This window comes from Dermacentor andersoni, chromosome 11 (genome assembly GCF_023375885.2).
Source record: "Dermacentor andersoni chromosome 11, qqDerAnde1_hic_scaffold, whole genome shotgun sequence".
Lineage (NCBI taxonomy): Eukaryota > Metazoa > Arthropoda > Arachnida > Ixodida > Ixodidae > Dermacentor > Dermacentor andersoni.
In genome coordinates this window covers 15,668,757-15,686,475 of record NC_092824.1, presented here as the reverse complement: position 1 = coordinate 15,686,475, position 17,719 = coordinate 15,668,757, and the positions used below count along the sequence as shown (strand labels likewise).

The 17,719-nt window shown below is 48.0% G+C and overlaps 1 protein-coding gene across 1 annotated transcript in view; it reads right to left on the bottom strand.

Annotated features, from left to right (window-relative positions):
* Positions 1 to 17,719, bottom strand: part of LOC126517594 (uncharacterized) — a 43,894-nt gene that overhangs the window by 23,376 nt on the left and 2,799 nt on the right. The window contains exon 2 of the mRNA XM_050167362.3: positions 11,242 to 11,404. Coding sequence (XP_050023319.1) covers positions 11,242 to 11,404 — 163 coding nt within the window. The remainder of the gene's footprint in view (positions 1 to 11,241; positions 11,405 to 17,719) is intronic.

Genomic DNA, 17,719 nt, shown 5'->3' with positions numbered 1-17,719 from the left:
CGCATCCCCTGATATGCGGTTTTCCCGCACGGCTCGCGTGGCCTGGCGCCCGCGGCGCTCGGAGTGGTACATGCGCGGTGCGAGAGATGGCGCGACCATCGCGCCGCGGCAGGGTTACTCGGGCGCCGAGGGACAAGGCGCTGTCTCTTTCCCGGCGGGTCGGCGAACAGCGTGGACATTCCGCACGCGCTGCGACCATGTTTCTGCGAGACCGCCTCGCGTGGCCGCCTTCGAACGCACGACCGTTGGCGTGACCGAACACGCGAACGACCAGGCGTTGGGATCCAGCATGGGGCGAACATATTCGCTCGCAATGCGGTCGCGGTAAGTCGGACTTCTAGATTTGTCGCGCGCCCATCGGCATGTTTTGGGGATAGCAACTCGGCTAGCAGGCATTGATCTATGAAAGGTGCAATAAATGCCCTTGTGATTGTTTGCACTACTGTGTTGTCGTTCCTTTGTCCCAAGAGTACGGAGGAGAACCCCATATCTCCCACATCTGGCTGCCCAACGTGGGGCTCTTGGGGCATCGGACGATAGATTTAACAGTTTTCAGGGTGCCTACCAAGTTGACATTTCCAAATTCCCTGAGTTTTCCAGGTTTTCCCTGAGCACCTTTGCAAAATTCCCTGAATGAGCCAGAACTTTGTTTTATGTCAAAACAGGCTGACACCACGTTGTATGATGCTGTCACTCTCTAGTAAGCATGCTGAAACAAAAAAAATGACTTAATCCAGTTTTAATAGTAAGGAGTAATATCTATTTTATTTAAAAAGAAAACAGAAGGAAGGTGTTAGTAAAATGCACAGCGAAAGAAATAGTAAAACCCCTTCCAAATTGAGTCGAACATTTTAATGAAAGGAGATGCATACATAAGTAAATATTTTTTAATATGAGCTATTTCTATCAACTGATAGCAAGCTCATCTGTATGAGGCCTGAACGTTGTCACAACTAAGGTTCTCTCTCAGCAGCTGGGAAGTCAACCTCAACTGTCCTGACATACTCTCAGCCCGTACACAACATCTCAGTGTTGGGTTTCACTGCTTAAAACAGTTTATTTTGGTTTGGATGAGGGACATCTGCATCTCGGCGTCTGCCAACACTTAGTTTTCTTTAGCTCAAGCTCCTTCAAAAAGGCGGCAGCACGCTTCTGTTCCCGTTAATTCCTCAGTGCGTCGGTCCTTTCTGTTCTCATCCTCCTTCTACCACGCTTTCACCACATGGATCATTTGAAGCATCCTCTTGGTCAGTTGTACAGTCAACGTCCGATTTTTCTGATTCCCTAGGGGCCGCAAAAACATCCGAAAATCGGGCAGTCCAAAAATAATGAATGCCTGTCTTTAACTACCCTTAAGGGCTGAAATTGACACAGGCACACCCGAAAAAGCTCTTAAGGCCTGCCAGTACACTTACTAGGTATACCGGTGCTCGTACTGTGAAAGGAGATGGGGGTGCACGTGTGTATAATTAAGGACTACATACTGTGTCCCGTGACAATTGCCCCTTCCCACGCTTGTTATGCTTCACCGCCTAACACTACTGTACTGAGGCGAAGCTAACTTTCGGAGACTGGCATTACGCAACGCGCTGTGCTCTGCGAGCTTCAAAGCCAATCGCGAGGATTACAAAGGCGGAGTCAGTGCCATTGGTAACAGCGGCAAATTCTTTCAATGAAAAGCACAGCACCGCACGGCAAGAAGCTTAAGGGGGGATGAGGGGATCGGAACTAACTTTTTCATTTTTTATCTTAGAGTGATGAAATTTGGCATACAGGTTCGAAATAGCATCAAACAGACAGCTGCAAAGTTTCACAATCATATCTTCAGTAGTTTTTATTTTATCATTATTTATATATTGCTCACATGTTGCTTGCTCGTGGAAAGCCTAGCGTGACAGCAAAATGGGTTATGGGTCTGTAAATGTTTTTAATAGTTACTAAGAAGTATAGTCTAAGTCAAGATTCTCTTAATTTCTTTTTAAATTTCTCTGCTCTTCTTCTAAACGAAATAGTATGCACCTTCTCTTTATGTTTAGAATGTATCATGCTCCAATTATTGTGTAATAAAAAAATGGTGAGCCTAAATGGTAAATCTGAGACTGTCTTGACATAAGGCACACTTCACCAATTGCAGCAAAACAAACAGGATTAAAATCCGTGCTCCCATTGCCGTGCTATGCTTTCCACGAGCGAGGTGATAAGCTCAAAACAAACTTTTGAGAAAACAAGCCTCAAAGTTCCATACTGGCACACACTGTCTAGAATGCTCCTGCATTGTAGAATTTGGTGTCCTTGGCAGCAGGTGACTTCTTAGCCCTCTGTCCTTTCAGGAGATGGACTTTGTGTGCCTTCTTCATTCGCTGGGAGTCTTTCTCGACAGCCCGCTGAAGAGACAGGGCACCAGGGCGCAGGCCCAATGTTGTGCACAGGTCTGAATAAGCTTTCAGACTGCCCGAGTTGTACTTTGAAATTGCCTCGTGCACTGCTGTTTCCACAGCAAACAGTGAGGCATGCTGGTCTTTTGATACTAGTGACCATATCACTGAATGGAGACTCTCAGCCGCGTTTTGAGTTTTGCCTCCTCTGCACCGGGCCAGCAACTGAGGGTCTGAGAGGCGCTGGTACACAGGCAGGAGTGCTTCAGCAACTTTAGCTGAAAGCTTGTACTTGTGAGCTGGTGCTGGCTGCCCTTCTGCCTCAGCTGACCGGTGGTTGCACCAGCTAAGGGGGCCAGGGGGACACAGCTCATGATGGGGCTCATCATCTGTTGATGTGATGTGGTAGTACGTTGCCATTACTGCCCTTTGCATTTCCTCGACTTCCGAGTGGTTCCGCAGAGCAAGGCCATAGTAGTTTGTCAGTTTTTTGATGAGCTGCTGTGTCAGGCCCCCCTTTCCACCTAGTGGCTCTCCTTTCTTTGCCTTGGCCACCAAAGAGCGAAGTGCAGCCCCCATTCGTTTTTTAACATGATTTATGCAGTCCTCTTTAGATAGCTGCACAAAACCATAAACTTCTTCATCACATAGAGTGCGAAACATGCGGCTGTCCCCGTCACAAACTATGTTTGTGTAACGTAGATCATTTCTGCTCAAGGAGCGCCTGAAGAGCTGTAGTGCAGCCTCAACCTCCATTCTTCCAGAATTCACATCAGTGTTTTTCTGGCACTGGTGTTGCTGCTTCCATTCAGCATAGTTGGGGTCACTTTCTGCTGGCTGTCGGCTGCACCCAAGGCAGAAGTTGGACAGAACTATGCAGTCCAACACAAGCCCTGTATGGAAATCAATTATAGAGCCTACGCCGGTATGGGAGCTGTGGCCGCGTGTCAACCATGTGCCATCATACACTACTGTAATGTTCTTTGAAAATGTTGTCTCCATTTCAGTGTACACCTTTTTCACTGCCTCTACAGCATCTGTGAAGATGTTGTGTGCAGCTGCCGCTGCGGCAGGCTTGAAAGTCTTTTTGAGGTGCCCATCATATGTTTTGTGGTGTAACCCACGATGCGAGACATTCATGGTGGCCCAGAAGTCATTAAGAGCAGTTGGTCCTTTCCCAATGCTCTTTATTGCTTGCATAGCTCTGATGTTGACCTCGAAAGCTCTAGAGCCGCTCTTCCTTTGTGAGGACCACTCAGACTGTAGGGTACTACCACAGGAAATGCATGAAAGTACCATCTTCACAGCTAGTCCCAGTTCAGTCTCGCGGTGCACTGCTAGGCCGGGCTGCTGACAAGTTGGGCAAAGCGGGGAACCAATCAGCGAGTTCAAAGCAGCAACTTGAACAAGCATAAACTCCTCTTCTGGAGGTGCGGGAATGGCATTTTCCTGTGAGCCAGTCAGCCCGAACTTGCGCTCCGTTGCTGAAACCGCGCGAAGCGATTCGCGAACTCTCGACGCTTGCAGTTCTGCAGTTTCCGCGGACACAAATCGTGTTTCCAGGTGAGCTTGAATAGTGCGACGTTCACTGGGCGAACAGTCAACACTGCGATGAGCGGCAAGGTCGGCCGCCGGCGCATCCGCGGCAGCGAGCGTGCGCCCGCGTTGCAGCTCCGTCGAAGCGCCGGAACTCGTCGATGGCATGGGACTGCCTTCACTGGCGGTTGTTGGCTGCGGAGACATCTCGGCGTTGAACGACACACCGCGGAAGCGCGTCTCCGATGCTCTGCAGTCGGGCGGCGATGACCGCTGCAAGCTCACTCCGTAATCTGTGCTGGACGAACTTGCGACGGGACGCTCGCGTACGGCGAGACTCACTGGCATGTCGATCGTCACCGGTGAAGTAACACTGCGCCCGCGCTTCGACGGCAAAAGATCATGGTTCGTCTCACTATCGCTGGCTGGTGCTCGACTCGGCGCAAGATCCCGCAGCACGTTGGGCGAGAGATCGCACAGCACGTTGGGCGCGTACTCCGCCGATTCTGAACGGACGCTCGGCTCGGCCGAACCACCTGCTGACAATCGCCGCTTCTTCCTTGCTGTGACGGGTTTGCGTTTCCGCTTCCCGTAGGCATGCTTCGTCCGGTACTTCTTTTCGAACGTGCGCGGATCCATTGCACGTGGCCGACGTCCTCGAAACACAAGAGAAGGAAAGTCCAGAAAGGCTTCCCAGCAGCGGACAAAAGCAGACGCTCCTTGCGCTCCTTGCCTCGGCCGCCATTATGGCGCGGCGTCGACCAATGAGGAGGCGCCTTACAACGAGCCGCGGCGCAGAGCCAATCGGGGCGCGGCAGCCATTGGCTGCTCCGTGCTGCCACTCTCCTGTTTTTCTTTTTTTGTGCGCTTGCTGGCTGGCAGGGAAGGAAGGGAAGGGCTGGGACAAAGAGTCGGGCTTTCCAACGATACCAAAATGGCGGCACTCCGTGGCGGGAAAGCCGAGCAGTCGCGCGTTGAACTTCGCGGCTTTTTCGCGATTTCGGGCGGATTTGTGGACGCCGGCACCGACAAATATATTTATTTTAAGTGCTTAGAGTTTGTTTTTCGGTGAAATATTTCAGTACAAGATAGAAATGATGCTGTAGATTCTGAAAAGCGTACTTTTCAAAAATCGATTTTTTTCGCGAAAATCGCGATCTGATCCCCGCTTCCCCCCTTAATAGCAAACATAGAAGCAGCTAGGCCTAACGTTGCCGCGGTGGTGGTTACGGCTGCCAGTGGATCTGCGTGCGAGTGCCGGTTCGAGGCGACGAGATGATCAAAATAGCGGCGGTGGCGGCTTTGATTAATGCGATTTCTGACCTGCAGTCAGGTCAATATACATTGACTATATGAAGTACGTGGTGGTGCTGCAAAGCCGTGCAAATTATCGGGCATGTCCGAAAAATCGGACGTCTACAAAATCGGTCATTAACTACTCTGGCAATACATCCTGCCGATGACACGGCGTCAATGACGATTCGTTGCGATTCCTCTGTTACTGGAGCCAGCATTACCACAACTGTCGTTCCCTTTCAATAAAGTTACAGCTAATTTTCCCTGATAGAAGCACAAATTCCCTGAGTTTTCCCTGAGTTTTTCCAGAATGTTCAAATTCCCTGAGAATTCCCGGTTTTCCCGGTTGGTAGACACACTGAGTTTTGCTTCGTTCAAGACCTTTGTTTGAACCGAAGCGTAGGCCTAGCGTGAATTTTGATCGCTAGCATCGGCGCCGTGCTTTCTTGAGCGAGGCGACGGAGGCTGTAGTGTGTTTGAACATGTCAACATGCTAAGCCTTTTCGCAAGTGTTTTTTTTTAATGACATACGTCGGTACGAGAGCCACGTGGTCTGCATCCTGGGAGAGCGAGGCTGAGCGCCCGCGGAGCAGTGGCAAGCCTGAAGCGAGTAAGTACGGAAGCCTCGTGGGTGGTCCGAATTTCTTATGTAAATAGCTTCTTCTATCTCTTTGACTCGGATGAAGTCGCGGCTCAGGGAGCCGGGTGGCCGCGGGCCACGGGTGCCACTACGGGCTGACTGGTATGGCGGCCTGGCACCGGGCGCTCCGACTCCGTCTGGGACGGTGGGCGCCGTCAACTCGGATGCTGTGTGCACCGAGCGGAGTAGGACCACCTCACAGAGCTGACGTCTCCTCGCGGCTGCCTGTTTTGCGCCCATTTTGGGTGTTGTTTTTGGATGCCGGTTGTTGTCAGGGTAGCGACGCTTTAGGCCTAAGGCTTTACGAAGCTGCCTGTCGCACGTGGAGGGACACAACCTGGTGGACCGTGGCGTTGAGGTGTTGCAAGTTGCTTCCCTCATTCTAGTTTAGCCTCGCACGAATTGAAATTACTCGTTCGGCTCAAGGAAGCGAGCTTCGTTCACGTGAACTTAGCATCTGAGTAGCTGCCCGATCTTTTGCTAGCCGAGTTGAACATCGTACCACGTGGGCGATGCGCATGCAGAATTCCTCTCCCTTGCACTACTTTAGTGTTTGCCGAGTGTTTTGAGTGTACGCAGCGTGATTGGAGTCACCCCTGGCTTGCTGTCACCTGCACATCGTCTGCGCTGCTGCCCCGGACTACGATCGAGTCACCCTGGGCGATGGTGATGCTGGGGCCAGTTCGGCGCAGCGACTTCGGCGGCCTCCTGCATCCAGCTCGCAACCCTCGGCGGCGGACATAGGAGCCAGCGGTCACCGACAGCTACGGCGGCTCTTGCCAGCAGGGCGCGAGCGACGCTTGCTCGTACCGACTACTGCGTCGTCGTCTCCGGAGTCCTGGCCTGGGATCGTGCCGTCGAGTCGCAAAGCTGCTGCAGTGACCGGCGGACGCCAGCAGTGTACCCCAAGGACAGTCGGCAAGCATGTTATGGACAGCATGTGGACATTTCCCCGGCGCGGCCACTGTTGCATGTACCACATTGTTCGCGAAGCACGTGTTGATGTTAGACTGTGTGAAATGTTTCACCGGAATATGTAGTGATTTAAGGTTGGGGGGATGTGGGGATGCGCGACTCTCACGCATCCCCTGATATGCTGTTTTCCCGCACGGCTCGCGTGGCCTGGCGCCCGCGGCGCTCGGAGTGGTACATGCGCGGTGCGAGAGATGGCGCGACCGTCGCGCCGCGGCAGGGTTACTCGGGCGCCGAGGGACAAGGCGCTGTCTCTTTCCCGGCGGGTCGGCGAACAGCGTGGACATTCCGCACGCGCTGCGACCGTGTTTCTGCGAGACCGCCTCGCGTGGCCGCCTTCGAACGCACGACCGTTGGCGTGACCGAACACGCGAACGACCAGGCGTTGGGATCCAGCATGGGGCGAACATATTCGCTCGCAATGCGGTCGCGGTAAGTCGGACTTCTAGATTTGTCGCGCGCCCATCGGCATGTTTTGGGGATAGCAACTCGGCTAGCAGGCATTGATCTATGAAAGGTGCAATAAATGCCCTTGTGATTGTTTGCACTACTGTGTTGTCGTTCCTTTGTCCCAAGAGTACGGAGGAGAACCCCATATCTCCCACAACTGCCAGCCAGTTTCCCAAGATGGCCTCGTGATCTGGCAGTTCTGGCGAGAACTGGTTTCTAATAGCACTGCAGGCAAGCCAACTTTGCATTCAGTTTTTCGAAATTTTTTTTTTTTTCGGACACTTATTGCCAAAAATATTTTTAGAAATACATCTGGCATTTTCTTTACATACATATTTGTTTCGATTAATAAAAACAATGGTATATTTAATTCGTTTTCATGGAACCTAATCGATAGCAAAAGGGTTAATGGTGCACCTAAACACAAGTGGTCTTGCATTTGACCCCCATCAAAACGTGGTCACCGCGGCCAAGTATTGAACCTGCGACCCCGTCATGGTCAGCATGTCCCTACTGTACCCTTGGGAGGCAGCCAAAGGATGCAGCTACCTCCCTACACAAGCAGGCTTGTCAATGTGCTCCCAAAGTGCACAGGCAGGAGGCCATTGTGAGGGCCACCACGCCTTTGAGTGTGCCTCAGGAGGGACATGCACCAGCAACACACCAGATGACGGAAAATTGCACTCAACCACCCTAAACCGGAAAAAATGCAGCTGAAAATTATCACAATCGAATGCGATACCGGAACTGCATTCACAGCATGTACGAGAGCTGTCATTGCTGCAGTGAACACAAGGCAACAGGCAGGTGACACTCGCACTTCTTACTAGTAACGGCAAGCCATAACAAATGCTAAGTGTTCCAGAAACTTGGTTCCGAGTGAAATGCTGAAGTAGCCGAAGTGTGGCCACCATCCTGCTTTCAATGGCTCCAGTCATTCAAGAAATTTAGAATGCAAATGGGCGGCACAGAGAATGGCATGTTGTGGTCCATCACCAACGACAAACAGCTTTCCAACAGACATTTACTGCGACGGATGTCCATTGTGTGAAAGTAAATCCTGCGTGTCATGTTTTTCAATTAGACTGGGCTGGAGACTAATACCTGTGTTGCTTAATGAGAGCAGCATTCTAGGCAAGTTGGTAATCCATTACCGAAGTATTATTGAACAACAGAAAAGGCACAGACCTAAGAGAAGAACACACACCAAGTGCTTGGTGTGTGTCCTCTTACGTCTGTCTTTTCTGCCGCGCAATACTTCAGACTTGGGGGCAATCAAGCCCAATGGGAATTGAGGTTCAACAGCTGTTCAGTTCAACACTTCACTGTCAGAAGGAGAAATTTCAGTTTAGTCATGCTCCTCTTATCATGTGATCACACTTAGAATGCATATTGAGAAAAAAATTTGTTTAAATAAAAATAAAATAAAATAATACTTTGTAAGCCAATATTGTTAACATAGTCTTTCATATATATAAAGAAATTGACCCCTGCACAAGCTTTCCAATACTATCGTCAAAATACAAAATTGAACTGTCTCACACTACTAGCATTGCCTGTCTGTTAATGAGGGACGTGGGTTATAAAATGTTTATTTCTGGTTCAATCTGATCTCAAATTCCCTGTTCCTATCAGTTTTTCATGCCAATTTAAAATATATAATTAGTCTTCATAGCTACTCAAGTTCAGAAAGTATCAAGATAAACATATCAAGGTGGGAATTTTTTGACTAAGTTTGACAACCTATAACTTCGCTTCAAATAAGCGTAAAACAAAGATTTATAACTTACAACACACTATGAAGATTCACTACCGATTCCATGTGTTGTATGTTACCATGCAAGTTGCTGTTACTTAGCTTAGGCTTGAAACAAAGAACATCCTGTTTTGGATATAAAAAAATATTTAACCTAGAAAAAAATTGCATTTGAGACATCAGCTCATAAAAATACATTACCTATGCAAATTTCATTCAAATTGCTTGAAAAATAAAGTTCTTTTGCAGTGCCTGGCCCCCCTTTAAGCCAACTGCCTTGCCAATGGCAGCTAGCATTGAAATGTGACACCGCTCTATTGCAGTCGAACTAAATGATCCATGTGGGCCACTGAAAGGGCCCAAATAACATGGGTGTTTCATCTCAAAACAGCGACGAGCACTCCTTGGATGCTTCCCACGAGGCAGCCCTTTCATCAGCGCGCGCCCACACGGCGACGGGGCCCTACACAGGCTGTAGCGCATAAACAAAGGAGCTCACCTCGAGGCGACAACACCTGTCGCCACCCTCCGTGGAAGCGGTAACTACACGAAGACCACTATCTGAACCTGACCCTGACAAGCAGACCGTCACGAAGAGACTTTAAGTCGACATATTTCTCTAAATTTGAAAATATGAAGTGGGGGGGGGGGTCGACTTACAATTGAAACTAAAACATGGCACCAACAAAAATGCGAGACAAACGAGATATCAGGGGAGCTACAACGTAGTTACAATTTTATGTTTACTCTATGGCCCTGCCCGTAGCTTTTCGCTATCCCGCGCGTTTGTTCGCTTTTCGGAAGGGTTTTTCAACATTTTTTAGAGTTTTACAGTGCACACAACACTCAAGGAGGGAGGGGCGCCGATAGTTGATGGAAGTGCCGCTGTTCCATTCGCGGCGGCACCCTCAGAACGGCAACGCATGCGGGGAGTACTTATAGTTCATGGAAGAGCAGACACCGCTCTCGTTTGTCTTTCCCTGTAGCTCTTAGTTTGACACATTCGACTTGACTGCCGGCTACGTGCTACTTCCATGCTTCCTCAGTCGTTTTGAGTGCTCCAGGCCCACTAAGCATTCGGTACTCATTCACAGCAGCATTCAAGAGGGCTGCCATCCTTTAGGCCGAAGAAACAAATCACTGCGCAGAGGGCCACAAGTTTGATGTTTCTGAACAGATTGTGCGAGACTGGCGACTGCAGCAAAGCGAAGAATTTCCCACGGGTCAAAGTCTGGACGCTTTCCGGAGCTGTAGGGCAAGTTTGCAGCATAAGTCGCTGAAGTGCGTGATCGGTCTCTGCCAGTGGAGTTCGACATGATCGTGAAACAAGTCCGGATCTTCGCCTTTTAAGGACCTGCTCTGGCGCGAGTACGAGTGGCTGGCGGCAGAAGACCGCAAACTTGCAACAACCGGACCTGTCAAAAGAGCTTCCCTGACGGGTGCGTGTGGTTGGGTGCATTCGGCGTGGGCTCCTGTTCCATATGTCGTGGTGCAGCCCTTTGCCCCGTGGAATTTCGCTGGACGACAACGCGCGGTGGGACCGTAGCAGCGATGACGATGGCAGCACTAGTGAGGACGATGGCACAAGTTAAGACGTGTAGTCCAATGACCATGCCAGGTACTAATAAATGTTTGTTATGGAATGCGCCCTCAGGTATGCTTTTTCTTTTTTTCGTCACATGCGATATGGGGGGGTCAACTTACGATCGTTAAATACGGTTCGAAGTGATAAAAGGGGTCAAAGCCGAGAATTTCCGTGGAAACGGCGTCGACATCAAGTTCCCAGTTTGCAATGTCGCTTTGTATGCAAGGGCGATTGCACAACATAGGAGCAGAGTCTGGCGAAACGGGGCGACGTCATAGGCAGGATTTTGCGAACGATTTGATGATTGTGATTGACCAAGACAGTCATATTCCTTAGTCTAGTCACTCAGGCAATATTACCTCCTTTATAAGTAGACACCTTTGGCGCAGTGTGTGTGTGCCGACAGACGTGTGTGTCCTGACGTGCCCCGATAGGTGCTGAAGCATGTAGTGGGGCTTCCTTATCTGGAGCAAGTATAAAAAACAAGATAAACCCTTTATCTTTTACTCTTGTGTGTACTCATCCCTGTACCTGGAGAATTCACGGCCTAAACGCTACCCAGAGTCCCAACAGGTACTACAAGGTTTGCACAAAGGTATGCGGGAAATGGCCTTCCCAGCGGATGTCTCACCTTCCGTACTCAAATCGTGCGTCTGAGCCACCCGCTGAGATGCGCTCCTCTCGGTTTCGCCTGTTCTTGCGTTCCTCGAAATCCTGCTGGTTCTCCCGGCCACCACTAGGTGGGGCAAATTTTACCGCTCGGTCAGGCCTTGTCGTCCGCTGCAGCTTGTTGTCTGCGCCAAGAACAGACAGCAGCATTAGCTACCAACAAGCACCAACTGTACATTCTCAAAAAGAAAAAGCACACTCAGCCAGGACACACGTTGCATCAACAGGCATGACACACAACCTAACACTTCCAATATAATAGAGCGCTCTAGTTTACAAACTTACCATTTGTGGTTTACAGCAGCAACACTGGTAGAGATTTCCAGAGGCTTCCTTCTAACCACAATGCCTTACAGACACATTTTCGTGTTGCATGAGCGTTCTTGTTGAAAAGTACATATAAAAGGCACCGTACTCACTATTACACCGCTGCCAAAAATTCACACCAGCAGCACGTGGTATTGCAATAATAGCTGGAAAATTGCACATATATGCCCTGAGCAATCACCAATAAGCCACCAGGCACGTCACCCACTGATTCAATGAGTTGCCATACTGAATGTCATATGTTGACGAGCCTGGCAGATTTGCTCAAGGTACAGAAACAACTGCCGTTTTTAATAGCTTCAAATAAAACATTCTAGACCCTATGGGGGTTATGACACGATTTGAAAAAAAATTAAAGACCCTCTTTCCCGTCAGTGGAAAACTGCAAATGCAAAGTGGGGACACTTGTTATTCCTACACCGCCACCAAGCGAAGCAAACCATTTTGGCAAGGCCGGTTAGCACACGCGTGTCAGTGGCCTCAGTCTTTCCTGCCTTATTCTGGCCTATTTTTGTTTCCTTAGCGAGCTTGGACATAGCACTCCTATAGTATTTGACAAAGGCAAGGTGAGAATATCTTTACCAAAATGCACTGTATTTTACAGCCCAGCTGTATATAACCAACCTCTGGCTATGTCCGTCCGCCTATGCGTCGACACGAAAAAATTTGTGTCTCCAGTTTCTCGCGAATGTTCTGTAGCTCTCGATCTTGGAAAAAATCACACAGAAATTGGCTGCTACGACTACTATCATTACGCCCAGTTTTATTCCTGCTTGAACTGTCTGCCATGCAGCGATACTTGCACATGTCACTACTTCATAAAAGAATAAATCACTCTACAGTCAAAAGATGTACTCGTCAGTGTCCAATAATAATAATAATAATAATAATAATAATAATAATAATAATAATAATACCTACATACACATAAATGCGTCGATTGAGGATTGAAGGACCACAGCTCCGCTGTTCGTCCTTCACAGAGTGGAAGGGCTGGTGAATTTTTCAAGCAATTTCGACTTGGAACATGCTGGCCGCTGTGTGACAGTTTCATGTTAACAGAATCTTACGGAGGCTAGTTTGTGATGCTTTTTACGGCCTCCAACAATATAAACTTCTTTCAAACTTGAGTATTAAGGGTTGGGCAAAACATGGTCAACATGACAACGGTCAAAAACTTGCTTTACACCTGCACATTTGTTTTGCGCGTCACATACTTTGAAGGATTTATGAGAACCTGGCAGACGGCAGTCTGACTGACACTCCCCAACATGCCAGCCTTTGTACATAGCGTCCGATTGCGGATGCCAGAGCCAAAGATTTCAAATAAGTTGCACCATGTGTCGGTCGTCTGTGCTTGCAGGAGCAGGAAATAATGTCAGCAAAAGGGAGAATGCTTGGGAATCAATAGATGTCTTGACTGTACAGTATGCGCACTGTTTGTATGGAATGCTTTGGTGTTCTCTACAAGACATTGTAAAAGCTAATTGCGCTTGTTGGTAATCTCACCCATTCACCACTTTTGCACATTTCACTTCTTCATGCAGTTTTACTATTAAGGTTTATATATTAGACTAAGATATTTGTAAATTACGTTTTTCAGCACATGCCGTTCAGTGGAGCTTATATGGTAACTACTGTTGTGTGCTACAGTGCACAACAATGGAACTCGCAGAAAGTTCTGAACGGGCATCTTTATGTAATAAAATAAATATTTATTTAACAAAACCTGTTTTCTGGCATTGCAATTTGAACAAATATACCTCACCATTGAAGCACAGATGACCTCAGTCGGGCGAAACACGTACTAGTAGCTAGCATTCAAACTGCATGCCAAAAACCAAAACCAGAAATTGAGTTCAGTTGCTGTCAGTCGCTTGGTGCGCTACATTCAATTGGGCTAATGGGCCCCGTTTCTCTACGAGAATGTCTTGAATTTGGAGTTGCCGGGGGGAAGGGGAGGACAGTTTCGGAGCTGTTACAGGTTGTCTACTAAGTTGACATTTCCAAATTCCCTGAGCTTTCCAGGTTTTCCCCGAGTGCCTTTGCACATTTCCCTGAGTGATGCAGAACTATGTTTTATGTCAAGACGGGCTGAAACCATATCGCCTGATGCTGTCACTCTCGAGTAAGCACATGAAAAAAATAAAAAAGCGACTTAATCCAATTTGAATACTAAGGAGTAGTGTTTATGTTATTCAAAAAGAGAATAGAAGGCAGGGGTTAGTAAAATGCAGAGCAAATAAAGTGTCTTCGAAAAAAATTGCAAATGAAGTCGGACATTCACAAATACGAATAAAAAGGAGATGCACATAGAAGCAAATATATTCGAATATGAGCTATTTCTATCAACTGATAGCAAGATCAGTGGTATGAGGATCGAACTCTGTCACAATTGAGATTCTCTCTCAACCGCTCGTAAGTCAACCTCAACTGTCCTGACGTACTCTCAGCCCGCGCACGACGCCTGAGTGTTGCGTTTCACTGCTTTAAAGAGTTTATTTTGGTTTGGATGAGGGACACCTGCATCTCGGCATCAGCCAAAACTTTTTTAGCTCAAGCTACTTCAAAACGGCGGCAGCAAGCTTCCTTTCCCATTTATTCCTCAATGCATACATCATTTCTGTTCTTGTCCTCCTTCTGCCACTGGTTCACCCCAAGGACCATTTGAAGCATCTTGGTCAGTTGCACAGTCCACGGTCGATTTTTAGAACTCCCTAGGGGTCGCGAAAACGTTCGAAAAATTGGCCAGTGGGAAAAAAAATAAATGCGTGTCATTTACTGCCCTTAGGGGCTCAAAACGCCACAGGCACGTTCGAAAACGCTCTGAAGGCCTGTCGGTACACATATTAGGCATATCGGCGCTCATACTGTGACAGAAAATACTGGGTGCACGTGTGTATAATTAATGAATACATACCGTTTTCCGTGGTAATAGCCCCTTCCCACGCTTGTTATGCTTCACTGCAATACTTCTGCGTATGCTTCACCATGTAACATTTCTGTATAGAGGCGAAACTAACTTTCAGGAACCGGCATTATGCAACGCACCGTGTTTTATGTTTCTAAGCCAATCGCGAGGACCACAAAGGCGGAGTCCGTGCCATTGCTAATTATTTCAATAAAAAACTCGGCAACCAACGGCAAGAAGATTCATAGCGAACGTCGAAGCAGCTAGGCCTAGCGTTGCCGCAGTGGTGGCAACGGCTGCCAGCGGATCTGCGTGCGAGAGTGCTGGTTCGAGGTGGCGAAGTAATCAAAACGGCAGCGGTGGTGCCTTTGATTATTGCCGTTTCGGACATGCGGTCACAGCAAAACGTCCGGAAAATCGGACGGCGAAGAGTTCTTGTGTCCGAAATTTCACACGTTCTGATACGTTGACTATATGGGGTACGTGGCAGTGCCGCGAAGCCGTCCAAATTATCGGGAATCCGGAAAGTCGGTCGTTGAGTGCTCACTGGCAACTCCTCCAGCCGACGACAGGGTGTCAAAGTCGATTCATTACGATTCCTGTCTGTTGCTCGAGCCAGCATTACCATGACTTTCGACCCTTTCAATAAAATTGCCGCTGGTTTTCCCTGATAGAGGCCCAAATTCCCTGACTTTTTCCAGACTACTCAATATCCCTGAGAATTCCCGGTTTTCCCGGTTGGTAGACACCCTGTGTTAATTTTATTATAGCACTTAGGAGCAGCTTATTCAAACCAGAACACTGGAGCCACTCACTACAGCAAGTGATTGCAATTTTTACTTTAGTCTATCTTTTTTTTTTTTGCATTGGCTTCCGCTGTTAGACTTCAGAGTGCGCAGAAGAGTAAAAAAAAAACGACCCTCCTTCCCGTCAGTGGAAACATAAGTCACAGTGACAACAAAGTACGATAGCTACAGCTAAAATGCAATGCCATTTATTGCTTGCTCAATTTCACAATTTTTTGGTCTAGACAGAAGTAGTTCAGTTGAGCTCATGGATGAGAGAAAGGCAACGTTCAACTTGGGTATGAAGGTTATTCTTTCACAAGGACAGACGGTACCCGCTATAGCACTGCAATAGTACCGAGCTGCATTAAAGGACTTTTCTACACATCGAGCCATTATTTATAACTGTCGCCATGTGCCACTTAGGGGGTGGGCATAGCATGTCCAACACCTCCTTAGACCAGCCGGCTTTTTGATGTGCTCCCTCATGTTCAAAGTCAGGGGCCAAACAGCGACCCAAGCCAGTGTCTCAGAACAGGGAGCATCGAACTAACGCAACACTTACCTGGGCACATACTTTTAATGCACCACAATTCCTGAAGCCTCCTTCATTGTCAGATCTGCCAGGTACACAGGGTGTCTACAATGTTTTCACTTTAGAGCAATTTAGAGCAGGCCAATCTGAATTTTTGGTGGGATAATAGAATATGGCAGTGCACTTTGAAACCATGACAGGACGAACTAACACGAGTGCTGTATTGCAGGTGTACTAAGCTGAATTTTGAAGCCCATTACCCTGATATTGAAACCATCTAGTGCATGCAAATTTGTAATTGGTGGTAGCAGTCGCAAAAACACATTCTGCAATAGTGAGTGAAATTTCAAAAAGTAGCCGGAGACATTTTTTATAATTACATTTCACTTTTTAATGTCTCGACAGTGTGGGTGACGTACCTGGAAATGCACTTCACAAATAGCTCTAATGGAGATGCCAGAGTTGTGAACTACCGTGGTTTATTGAAAGCCAGTTCTACATAATAGAAATGTTTCACCTTGCCACAAGACAATCGGGATGCACACTTCATCACTGTATGGCATGCTGGAATATGCAAGAGTGGGTTGAGCAGCGGCATGGCACACGCTTTTCTGTAATGCCAAAAACACTGACGGCACTACGATCTAACTATATATTCTCACACAGAGGATTATAATGATAGCGGAAAGCGGTCCAATCAACACGGTAACAACTTCCAAGTCACCATATGTCACCGCACACCCAGAGAGCGAGAGCAGACACTGGGCTGGTATAACATACACTATTCCAATCTGTTTTTATTCGAAATCTGCCATTAGCCCTTCGTACGTCAAATGGCTCGGGCATTGCCCATTTGGGCACAAAAACAGATTGCAATATTTTTACGGTGTACCAACCCTGAGGACAGAGACGCCAGCCAACGACTCCCTAATATCTAGTTCGATTGCAGCGCCCTCAGCCGATTTTCGTTGTTTTGAGTCTCGGCTATTGAATGCCAAGCTGCTCGACCCACTTAACCATATTCCATTAAACTCTAAATACAGCTGTCCTGGCTGTTTCAACAGCAGCAGCAACAGCCGGCAGCGACCGCACACACGCCAACTACTTACCGGAGGTGCCGAAAAATTTATAAAGCGCAAAATTTTATAAGCGCAAAAATTTAGAGAAGCTGTGCGCGAGTCGCCGTCGCGCGGAATGTGAATGGCTGCACTCTTTTTCAGAGAATGAATCCGCCCACTGCCGGAGCACACCTACCGAAGCAGTTCTCGTGCAATTTGAGTCAATTTTCTGTGTCTGGCGAAGGAGTCCCACCGCTTGCATTTGTTTATAACATTTGCCAGGACATAGCTATAAGTTTGCACTAAGTGGGCTGTCCAATTTAGTGCACACTGATTGGACAGAACTTCAGGGCTGACCGTGATGAGTGGCGCCGGCCCTACCAGCTTCGAGCTCTATCCTATCAGTGCACACAGAAGTGGACAGCCCACGTAGGGCAAACTTACAGCATTAGAAAGTGAGTGTCTCAGTAGCTGGAGTGCTCTGGTGCTGAGCACAAAGTTAAGGTTGAAGAAGGGAGGCCTAACTCATCACCTAAATTTATGTTACTCTGGAGCATGCAACCGCAGTGTTCACACACAACACTCAATTGAAAAATCCAAGGAAGGGAGAAAGAAATGCGTTATACACACCATCTAAAAATATTCAATCGTTTTCTTAACTCCAATTTCTAGCAGCTGAGCAGCCAATGAGTTGGTAATGTGCTTGAAGCTCTCTAGGCGGCTCTTTGATACTCAATGTTGGTAATGTCAGACTTCACCCAATGACAATACTCCCGACATGCAAGCCGAGCAGCTGAAACCCTAGGTATTTCTAGAGCAAGAGG